Source organism: Xenopus laevis, chromosome 2S (assembly GCF_017654675.1).
Source record: "Xenopus laevis strain J_2021 chromosome 2S, Xenopus_laevis_v10.1, whole genome shotgun sequence".
Lineage (NCBI taxonomy): Eukaryota > Metazoa > Chordata > Amphibia > Anura > Pipidae > Xenopus > Xenopus laevis.
The window spans coordinates 28,822,411-28,833,816 of NC_054374.1; the positions used below are offsets into that span (position 1 = coordinate 28,822,411).

The 11,406-nt window shown below is 46.8% G+C and overlaps 1 protein-coding gene across 2 annotated transcripts; it reads right to left on the reverse strand.

Annotated features, from left to right (window-relative positions):
* Window positions 1-5,232: 5,232 nt before the first annotated feature.
* Window positions 5,233-11,156, reverse strand: wars2.S (tryptophanyl tRNA synthetase 2, mitochondrial S homeolog). 2 transcript variants are annotated; one of them, XM_018249006.2, is made up of 6 exons: window positions 10,997-11,156; window positions 8,796-9,050; window positions 7,535-7,615; window positions 7,039-7,124; window positions 6,710-6,828; window positions 5,233-6,232 (listed from the first exon to the last, which is right to left on the reverse strand). In XM_018249006.2, exons 1-6 carry the CDS (start codon window positions 11,123-11,125, stop codon window positions 5,784-5,786), a joined length of 1,119 nt encoding a protein of 372 aa, XP_018104495.1. In that variant the 5' UTR covers window positions 11,126-11,156; the 3' UTR covers window positions 5,233-5,783. The 2 variants fall into 2 exon arrangements, with proteins under 2 accessions (XP_018104495.1, XP_018104496.1); XM_018249007.2 differs by lacking the exon at window positions 10,997-11,156 and adding an exon at window positions 10,805-10,989.
* Window positions 11,157-11,406: the final 250 nt, after the last annotated feature.

Genomic DNA, 11,406 nt, shown 5'->3' on the forward strand with positions numbered 1-11,406 from the left:
CCCCCTGTTCTACCCAAAGCCCCCGATACTTCCACTGCCACTGATCTAAAACACCCAGTATCAGACTTGGGAAATTCCAATGATTCACCCCAAAAGGCATAAAGAAGGCCCAGGTCATTTCTACCCACAGGGACCCCTGGAAATGCAGAAATGGCTGGCTATGAGAGGTTAAATCACCTGGTGCAATTGGAATGGGGTTGTTTATGGGGCTCCAGGGGTTAATGTGAACTCTGCAGGATAGAGACTGGGTGGAGGGAGTATTAGAATTTGCCAAAAACTCAGTGGACAGTCCATAATCTTTGGTAATTGTCCCTTTGGGCCAATTATTCGTGTTTCGGTGGCACCAGGACACTGGCTGCTGAAGTGTTTCTGCAACCACTGGGGGCAATTAAATGATGGGGTTCCTGGTAGGTTTTATCTCACATCACATCACTCCCTGTAACCAAAGAGCAGGGTTTCCTTTCCTGCCACAGTCAAACCTTCTTATTTCTCCTGGTTAAATCATTCCCAGGCCACTCCCGCTGGCAGTGCTGTACGGACATTGGTGATATTAACCTCCCCAATGTTCAGTGAAGGAGGAGTAACTTTAACGGGGTACAAATGACTCCTTATTCACTGACAGGGCCGGGACTAGGGATAGGCAAGTTACAGCCATGAGTCCTCGGTTGCGCGCTATTGCGCACTGCTGCGTCGGGGACCGGCCGGGTTGCCAGCAGTGGTGAATAAGTGAGGCCCCTAGGCTACACTTTCCACAGGGCCCCTTTCTATAGTAGGCTAATATTTTTTAAACCACGCCCTTTTGGCCACACCCCCAAATACCACACCCATTAAAAAAAAACATTATTCAGTCATGCCAGTATCAAATGGATAATCACAATATTATATGCAGATCTGACAGGAGTGTCGGACTGGGATACCAGGGGCCCACCAAAAAATCTTAGGCTGAGATCCCACTTTCCAAACTATTATTCCTCCTCTACTCACTCAACCTCTTTATTCTCCTAGACTCTTTTCTCTACATACTATTCTCTATTCTTCCATTATTAATCCTCTTTGTTGCCATAAAGAAATAAGAAATGACCATGAAATAGGACAAATAGTAAGAAGCAAGAGGCCCACTGACACCTGGGCCCACCGGAAGTTTTCCTGATATCCGGGTGGGCCAGTCCGACACTGTCTGACAGTATACTACATTTACTACAAAAATGGATAATTAGCATATTAACCCTAGCTGTTCCAGTATAATCACTGTAGAAATGGCCAATGAGCACTCAATTGATTCCAGACAAGTAAGAGACTAAAAACGTGGCCACAAACAGAAAGTCTCTGTGACCTTGTCTGTGCTTGTGGCAGATTGGCAGTAAGGCAGAGCCAAGAGAAGCAACTCTGAGAAAACATAAATCTGACAGTGAAACTGTGGAAGTGGAGCTCCCTGTTCATTCAAGGGGTAGTTTACCTTAAAAATAACTTTTAGCGGGATGTAGAGAGTGATATTCGGAAACAATTTGCAATTGGTGTTCATTTTTTATTTGTGTATTTTAATTAATATTAATAGCTTTTTATTCAGCAGCTCTCCAGTTTGCAATTTTAACAGCTATCTGGTTGCTAGGGTCAAATTGACCCTACCAACCAGGTAGTGGTTTCAATGAGAAACTGGAGTATGAGTAGGAGATAGCTAAATAGAAGATAAGTAATACATACAAATAACACAATTAATCTCTTAACAATACAGACCATAGTACAATAGTTTATGGGCTACATGGGGACTACTGTGTGACCCCCATTTGAAAGCCAGGTCAGAAGAAAAAAAGGCAAATAAATTAAAAACTATAAAAACTGAAGGATGAATACAGTTAGCAGATCCATGAATAAATAGCCCCAGAAATCATTGCATGATGGCATAGGGGCAATTTTATGTATACATACCACCAGAATTCAAAGAAGGATGGTACAGGGGCAATATCATGTATAAATACCCTCAGAATTCAAAGTAGGATGGCATGGGGCAATTTAATGTATACATACCCACAGAATTCAAAGTAGGATGGCACAGGGGCAATATCATATATAAATACCCCCAGAATTAAAAGTTGGATGGCACAGAGGCAATTTCATATATAAATACCCCCAGAATTCAAAGTAGGATGGCATAGGGGCAATTTAATGTACTACCATACCGCCATCGGGCCTAAGGGGGTGCGGCCTGAGAGGGTGCGAACCCTGCACCCCGGTAGTTCAGCAACATCCGCCACTGGGCTTCCTCCTTCTTGCGCTCTCCTCCGCCCCCTACCTATCAAGCAATTTCCTAATATCTGACGGCGCGGTGTGGCAAAAAATAGATAACATTTAAAAAAAAATCATAAAGCTAAAGACCCTGAAGCCTGGACCTGGTGATTGTTTTTTTTTTTTAATTAAAAAAAAATAATAATACATTTACAGTAAGAAACCAATGGGCCCCTAGGCTATAGCCTAGGATAGCCTATACGTTAATCCGCCCCTGGTTGCACGGGGCACCCGGCCAGCATGGCCCGGTATGGTTCAATGAACACTGGGGTAAATATTACCGTGGGAGACAATCTCCCCCAAAATTGATATAAACACTCTATACGCTGAATGTAAAAACCAGGCTATTATTAAACACACACGTGTATATATAGAAAGTATATGCACCAATGGGGCTGCTCCATGGGCCCAGAGCAGTGAGCCCAGATCTCAGACAGTCTTACTGGACCCTCATATATATAATTCATTTATTATCATTATTATCATATTTATGTGCCAGAGGGTAGACAACTCATGATGCTCCTTGTTGACTTTTCATATTTAAATGCAAATTAGGCCTTTGGTTTCATATTCCAGTGGGAATTTACTTTTGGACGGACCAGGCCCCTTCCTGCTAATCCATATCCCCAGTATGGGCCCCTGGTTTAGGGGGAGCCAGTTTCCCAGTGAAACAATCCAGAGAGACCCAGGAACCAGTATTTATCTCACTCCTTAACATCACTTGACTTTAAAGGTGAAACACCCCCACCCCAAAAATAGTTTTTACCTCATGAAAGAAAATGTAATTTAAAGTTGGTTCCAAATATCCAGGTGTGTGTAAGTGTACATGTGTGTGTGTATGTGCATGTGTATGTGTAAGTGCACAGATAGAATAGGGCCAATCTCAATGTTCATTTTGGTCCAAAATAAAATGTGTCCCAGTGTGGGTGCTCAGGGGTGAATCATTTGGATACATAGGGTGGGTTCCGTTCTGCAGCAGCCACAGGGACACAACCAGCCTATGACAACAGGGGAAGAGGAAATCCTACTCAAATGCCTAAGTAAAAAATTAAGTGGGTGTGAATTTGCCCAAGTGACCTAACTGACTGCCTCCTCTCCCTTATTCACAAGTTCTACCCCACAAGGGGCAATCGGTAAATCCAACAAAAAACAGGTTGCTGTGCCTTTAAATAAATTTTCCACTTGTAGTGCAAACACTGCAGCAGTAGATTTGGAAGCTGTGCTCGCCTCCTGCTGGAGAGAAGCAGATACTGCAACAACATGCACTCGCTCAGCTCCCTAAATCCATTGCCATTCCTCCCCCTACACAATCTCCACTCGCTCTTTATACACAGTGGGGGTCATTTATCAACACTGGCCAAATTTGCCCATGGTCAGAAACCCAAAGCAACCAATCAGATTGTTGCATTCATTGTTCTACTTGCAGCTGGCTTTAAAAAGCTAATCAATGATTGGTTGCTGTGTAACTGCCCATGGGCAAATTTGCCCAGTGTTGATAAATGAGTCTGAGTATGTTTTATTAAACGCAATGTTGACCTGAGTAGGGATGAAACGGAACATAAGAAACTGCTACTTTACAGAAAGGGGGATAGATACAAGGAACTGGCTCCCAGCATGGGAGGTGGGACTAATACAGTAAAGGAATAGTAGGGAGAGTGAATGAGAACATAAGGAAGTGCTACTTTACAGAACGGGGGATAGATACAAGGAACAGACTCCCAACAGGGGTAGTGGGTAAAAGAGGGAGTGAGCAGTGCAGGAGACAGATGACAGATGAGGGGGGGACTGTGAGAAAAAAAGGGGCTGCCACAAGCATCAGCAGGGAGGGGTGAAGGCAGCACCCCAAGGGCATTACATGGAAAAGCAACAGAATGAGGAGAAGGTGATGTTTGTCCTTCATTGGATTAAGATGCCAAGGTGAGAGCCAGTGGGCACATGGGGCAGATACTTAATGGGAGCAGAGAGTCAGAATAGGCCCCGGTATTTCAGGGACACAGGGGCCCAATAAACAGTAAGTTTCTGAGGCATCTACACCTGCCCCTTTGCCATAAGATACAGATTACCAGTCCAGGCCTGGGCATACACAGTTACATGGCCTATTACTCACTATTCCCTGGGCAGTGACAGTGTTGTTTAACTATAACACACTAATACACGAGGCACTGGCAGGGGAAAGGAAGGAGTCGGGGGCAGTCAGGTTTCTGGTAGCTGAGAAGAGTCAGCTCATATTCCCCTCAGTCTGGAGTTACTGGTGTTTTGGCCCCAGTTGCCCCTTCTGTCTGTGCCTCTCCTCCATAGGTGTTAAATGATATGTAAGTGTGTCATATTGTGTTAATGTCATTAAAGCCCATAATACTCCCCAGCCTGCCCGATCCCCAGCTACTTGCCTTTGTTCTGCTGCCTCCAGGCCACAGGAAACCTGACCTATTGACTCGTCTGCTCCAAAAAATTAGAGGTAAGAAAAGCTTGATGGCTCTGGGCCCCTCCTGACAGAGATCCCAGTGGAACTGTAAGTGTAAACCTGTCTGCAGGAAAAGCTTCTGGATCCAGAGGAGTGTGCCAAGAACCCTCACTACTGGCAGCTCTGCCCCTGCTCTGGATACCGGGTCACAGCCTCAATCTCATGGTTCAGAGACTGGACGGAGCAGTCAGTGGTGCCCAGTCCCTGCCCCAAATAGTTCTGCCCCCCCCCCCCCGTCTTACACCTACATCCATTTGCCCCTGATACAGACAAACAGACACAATCGTCAGACTGAGATATGGATGTGGGGTGTATAAGTAGGAGGTAGAGAGGGGTGTGGGGGGTGTATAAGTAGGAGAAGAAATACTGATCTGAGGGTGTATAAGTAGGAGGGGGATAGGGATGTGGGGGGTGTATAAGTAGGAGGGGATAGTGATGTGGGTTATGCATGTGGAAAATGTGAGAGGTAACAATAAAATAAATCTATATAAGGAATGCAAGTAGTTTATGTATTTAAGGAGACCAGAAGAATAAATAATAATTCCACTGTTTGATATAAATGCAAAATTAAAAAATAAAAAGCACAAACAACTCCCAAAAGTTCTCACTGTAACACATAATTTACTGCACTGAATAATAATAATGATAATTGTGCCTGAGAAATAACAGAGATTGTTCTATACAGTCAGTAGGAGGAATCTGCTTATACCAAGTGACTCAGTAATGAACACGCCCAGCAATCTGGCCCTTCCTAGTTTTAAAGAACCCATCTGGTTGGTGCCCATGATTAGAAAGAAGTTCCTTATCCATAATTATCAGAGTAATAAGGCGTGCCAGATAACTCCCAGCAGAATAATGAGGGGAGCCAGCTAACTCCCAGCCGAGTAATGAGGGGTGCCAGCTTCCCCCTGCAGAGAAATGAGGGGTGCCAGCTTTCTCCTGCAGAGTAATGAGGGGTGCCAGCTTTCTCCTGCAGAGTAATGAGGGGTGCCAGCTTTCCCCTGCAGACACCAGATAAACACACAAAATAACTCGTGTGTCACCTAAACCCAACCAGCCGGGCGACAGAGTCATAGACAGGTGCCGCCATTTCCTTGGCTCTCTGTGCCCCCTGGTACAGCACCTCCCGTAGGTAACCCTGCTCCCTCTGGAGTCTCTGCATTTCCTCTCGGATGGGGCAGAGTTTCTGAATGACGGCGTCAGCCACTGTGAGCTTGTACTGTGCGGTGTCCATGCCACGGCTCTGCTGCACAATTATGTCCGTGCCAAGTCCAGTGACGGCAGAGTGAATGGCCACTAAGCTGGACACCCCTGGCCGTCGCTCGGGGTCATAGGTCACTTCAGAGGTAAAGTCAGTAACTGCCTTTCGGAACTTCAGGACAATTTCCTCTGGGCTGTCTGTGAGGCGCACGGTAGCGAGCTTTTGGGGGTCCGACTTGGACATCTTGGAAGATGGGTCTCGGAGGGAGTAGATTTTCTTGGAAGTACCTGAAAGACAACATAAAGTAATGTAAGATGTGTTGCTGTGAACAGTCGGGCCCGGGGACCCCAGCTTTCAACATAGCACTGAACTGATGGCAGATAAAGGACAGGGTAAATAAGGAGACAAACATGTGGGGATGGAAATACAGACAAACTGTATGAACAACAAATATGCCAACCTGCCCCACTGATTCTCTGTACTTCCTGCTCCTGGGCTGCTCTCTTTCCCATGTTCAAACAGGAACCTCCCTCTGAGTAAGTGAATACAGAGTGTGTATGTGGGGTCACTATGCTATTCAGTGTAAATGTGCTACTCTCTGTCAGCTGAAAAGATCTTTCATATCATTTAAATCCACAAATTCTTAGTAGAGATGACTGTAGTCCTACCAGACCAACCGGCAGTCAAGCTGGAAATGAAGGGCATTCTGTGAGATAAAACATGGCTGCAGGAGGTGCCAGGTATTTTCCCTCTGTTATACTCACCCATGATGCCTCTAGGGATTGGGAAGAAATCTCCATAGATCCGATTGAAGAGGCGGGCAGTGTCCTGAGTCAGCTCCAAGTGCTGCACCTGATCATCTCCCACCGGAACGTGAGTGGACCTGGGAGTAAGGATCGAGAGCAGCCAATCACCATGTGTCTACCAACATAAAATATACCCCGGCAGCCATGTGCTAACCCTACTACAGCCAAACAGAGTCTGGAATGTTAATAATAAGGAACAACAAAGTTTCCTTTTAAATCCCTGTGCAGCAGATGAGGAGCTGCCATTACACTGGGGGCAAAGTTGGTTAAATAGTGGGGTCTCTTACTTATAAAGCAGAATGTCAGCGGCTTGGAGAACGGGGTACGTGAACAATCCAGCACTCCCCTCGTTCTTCTGGGTCTGGCACTTAACCTTGTGGAAATAAACAGAACAAAATCACCTGAGATATTTTGTTAGATAGATAGATAGATATATTATGGATACATTTATGGTTACAGGGGTATGGTGAGTGAGATGTACATGATTATGGAGTGAGTGTTACTTGTCCTTTAGAATGGGGGAGGTGCTACCAGTGGCAGAGCAGGTTACTGAGAACATTTTTGGGGCCCCTCCTTACACCTCTGCAGGTAGATTAAGGCAATACAGTATCTGGAGATTATTTATTTTTGCCACTGTTGCTCCATGGTGTGGCTGTAACACGGCATAGGTATGACAATAGTGAGCATGAAGTTGAGCAGATACTGGGCAGACCCAAGGGGCCCATTCCCCCACAGCAGGAGAAACAAAGTGTTAGTGATACAAAGCCCAACAGGTTCACTCACCTTCCATTGGGGCAAATGTCTGAGACGGGGCATAGAGGTCAGACAGTTTAGGATCCAGGCAAGTTCTGCATGTTCTGCCACCTGGGGGGGAACCAACGAGCAAAACCCAAATTACTTCTCTTCACTTGCACAGTTTTCTGTCAGTGTCCCAATATCCATCAGCCACTTTCCCCTCAGGCTTCTTTCCCCCCCCCCTTCATGACCCCCTCCCCCCACCCCATCCATATCTGACAGTGAATCCCCTATGAGGTTAATATGAACTTAGCCTGGGGTTTAACATAATATAATAATGTTCACATGAGCCCCCCATCTATACAATCTGAGCATCACTGCCCGGCTACATCCTGGCTGCATCCCAGGCTACATCTCTGGTTACATCCCTGGCAACATCTATGGCTACATCCCTGGCTACAGCTCTGCCTTAGCAGCACAAATCCTGGGCACAGAGATATTAGAGCTGTTCTACCTGGGGCAGTGTCTCAGCTTCATTCATACTAGGGGCACAATACAGTGGCACAATATACAGGGACAATAAGAAACACTGGCACTTTCAGGTCTTACACACAAGCTTGGTGAGAGAAAGCTCTGGCAGTCAGTACCCACGGCATGCCAGGCATGGTGCCCTCTCTGATACTCAAGTGTTAACAATGAGGAAGGGCTTGTCCTGGTACCTGTTCTTTCACTTCCAATAAAGCACAATAGAAAGTAGCACTATAACCCACTGTCTGAGACATTTATTCTCATGGGCAACCCTGTATGGACCAACCTGGAAGTGGCCAGAACAGAGTGCGTTTCAGTTCTGCCCTGTACCAACGCTCTCACTTACAGACCCCAGATGGTATTTTCCTTGGAAGGCTGGAATATTTGAAAAATATGGAAAATGCCTCCCTGAACCTCCCCTGTGGCGCAAGCACAATATGTGAGGAGAGAGAGGATACAGGGGGAGCACTGAGAGCACTGGGCCAGTGTATGGATCTTGGGCTGACTCTGATTATTTGTATTTGTCTTATCAGAACCCCGGGGGATGCTGTACTGACAGTGGCGCCTCTTATGCACAGGGGCTCCCCATCCCACAAAGCAGCACTCAGCACATGAAATGCTCAGTAACAACTCTGGGCCACAGACAGGTACGAGGGAGGCTGGTGGTGCCAAGTCCCAGTCTCGTCGTACCAGAAATTATTTCCAATATCCATAAAAAAAGTTTAAAGGACAAGCGGCTGTTCATTGGAACGTCTGTAAAAATCCTATCCTCCCAACTGACCTGGGACTGCTGGAAGATGCAGCTCTTGGCAGGGTTAATCCCACATGCCAGCAGGCAGGCTGCCATGTCCAATATGCTCGCCCGCAGGGTGCTGGGGTCCTGTGGCACGGTGATAGAGTGCAGATCCGCTATACTGTACAGCACCGTGTTGTATTGCTCCTGCAAGTGTACCCAGCTCTGAAGGGCACCAAGGTAATTGCCCAGGTGGGGGATGCCCGTAGGCTGAATGCCAGAGAACACACGGGGCTCAACATCCTGCAACACAAAACAGAGGGAAATATCAGCAGGACCTCCTTGCCCTGTGGGACCCCCTGAGCACAGATATAAGGGTAAACCAAATCATACTTACTAAGATTTTCATTTCCTATACTGAAGCATGGCAGTGGGTACTAACTTGTACCCACTACCATGTGAAGTACAGGAAATATATAATACACAGCTACTTCTATACAGACTGTAACCCGTCTGAGATCCGCACAGTTCTGGGGTCTGTAGGAACAAAGCACAAGTCTAACTGGGGCAAAGGGGAAGACCCCATCTGTGCAGAAGAGGCAGCGGGGGGCACAGACAGGAGGGGGCATCTCCCGCTGATCCATCTGACAGGGAAGATTAATGAGCTTCTCCCATGAGCCCAATGGGGGCGACAGACAAGGAAAAGCAGACAGAGGAATCGCTGTGTTTAATGCAACTAGCACTGCAAGTAACGGGCTGATTAATGAGACTGCTGTAAGAAGGACTGCTCTTGGATTTCTTAGCGCCCCCCTCTGTATAAAGCTCAGCTCCATGTATAAGACCAATTTCCAGCATGCCAAGGCAGCAACTAAACCCAGACTGTCTCACTCACTCGCTCTCATTGGCTGACAGCATGCGCCAATCCAATTGACCAGCACTGCCAATGGAATCTTCAGGGGCAGCATGCTGCCCAGCCGCATTCTCGTTAGCACTGGGGAGCAGGCCCGGACTGGCAATCTGTGGGTTCTGGTAAATGCCAGAGGGGCTGCTATAAGGTGCCATAGAAAGTCAGTATTTAGTGGGCCGGTGGGAGCTGTGTGGGCTGATTGGGCCTCTGTGTACCTGAAATGCCAGGGCCTATTTTAATTCTTAGTCCGGACCTGCTGAGGAGCCATAGTTCCCCAGAGGTTAGCCGCATGCATTAGTGAAAAAAGCAGGCGCTAGGACCTGTAGGCCTAGGGGCACCAAGCACGGAAATACGGCCCTGATCACGGACCCTCTGAGTTTGTCTAAACAGACCTCGGGGTTAAACTGCTGCGAAGTTCTGAATATGAAACAACAGGCTTGTCTTTCACTTTCCTATTCCAGCAAAACCCAATCCCACCTTGAGCTTTGTCTCATTTCCCACCCAGGAATTATGGGGATATAGCAATGAAGCATGGAACAGAACCAGCACCAGCACCCTCATAATATAATTAATTTTCTTTGATAAACCAGTGAACAATCATCCCATACATTATCCCTTATAATACATGAGTGATACTCAGAGTTCCCTGTATAACTCAGCCTGCAGCCTTGTGCCTTTATATGGTCACAGAACCCCTCAGTGACTTCTAATATCCTTATCATTTACAGTAGGGGGTACATTATCCCTTATAATACATGAGTGATACTCAGAGTTCCCTGTATAACTCAGCCTGCAGCCTTGTGCCTTTATATGGTCACAGAACCCCTCAGTGACTTCTAATATCCTTATCATTTACAGTAGGGGTACATTATCCCTTATAATACATGAGTGATACTCAGAGTTCCCAGTATAACTCAGCCTGCAGCCTTGTGCCTTTATATGGTCACAGAACCCCTCAGTGACTTCTAATATCCTTATCATTTACAGTAGGGGCTACATATAATACAGAGAGAGTCTTTATATAACTCGGCCTGTAACTATGACAGTAAATGTCGGTTTGGAGTCGGGACACAAACTCAGTGGGACCCCAGTTTGTGGGGCGAATGTTGGGGAAATGATGTTTCTGCCGTGCAGTTGAGTTATTATTTACCTGGTGCATTTGAAACTCAGAGGCAGTTACATGAAACGGATGGAGGGGCAAAAGATGATGTGGGCAAATGTAACGGGGAGGCAATTAGAGTGCAAGCTCTACGTGATTATTATCCAGAAGACTGGAGGAAGCTTTGCTCATGCGCAAGACCAGCCTGAACCATCCCGTGCCCCGCTGTGTCCTGGTAGGTACCTTGTTTCCCCGCTCCTTTACGCTCTCCTGAAGCCCGCGGCGCCCCCTCCCCGCCCGGTACAGCAGAACAGCAGCACGTCTCCACATGGGCAGCGCCATCTTGCCTACGTCACGGAGGGAAGCCGCCATGGGTCAGACGGGCTGGGAGGCGAGTGCGTTTTGTGTTTGTCTCTGTCCCTGTATCTATGGGGAGGTCACACTGCTTTCTGTTAGGGAGTATTGGCCCCGGTGTTTTTCACTTTAAAGGGGATATAAAGCTAATAATAATAATTCTCACTGGCTTGCATACCTCCCAACTGTCCCTTTTTCAGAGGGACAGTCCCTCTTTTGACAGCTCAACCCGCAGCCCCTCATTTGTACTGGAAAGTCCCTCTTTTCTCTGCACTGAACAGCCAGAAAAAGAAACAAAG

What these genes read in the sequence shown, in the direction of transcription:
- wars2.S (XM_018249006.2), bottom strand. Translation starts at nt 11,125, where the DNA reads ATGGCGGCTTCCCTCCGTGACGTAGGCAAGATGGCGCTGCCCATGTGG. An exon ending in GCATCTTCCAGCAGTCCCAG is followed by an intron (nt 7,616 to 8,795) that starts GTCAGTTGGGAG and finishes GTTCCCCCCCAG; the next exon opens with GTGGCAGAACATGCAGAACT. An exon ending in AATCCCTAGAGGCATCATGG is followed by an intron (nt 6,233 to 6,709) that starts GTGAGTATAACA and finishes GTTGTCTTTCAG; the next exon opens with GTACTTCCAAGAAAATCTAC.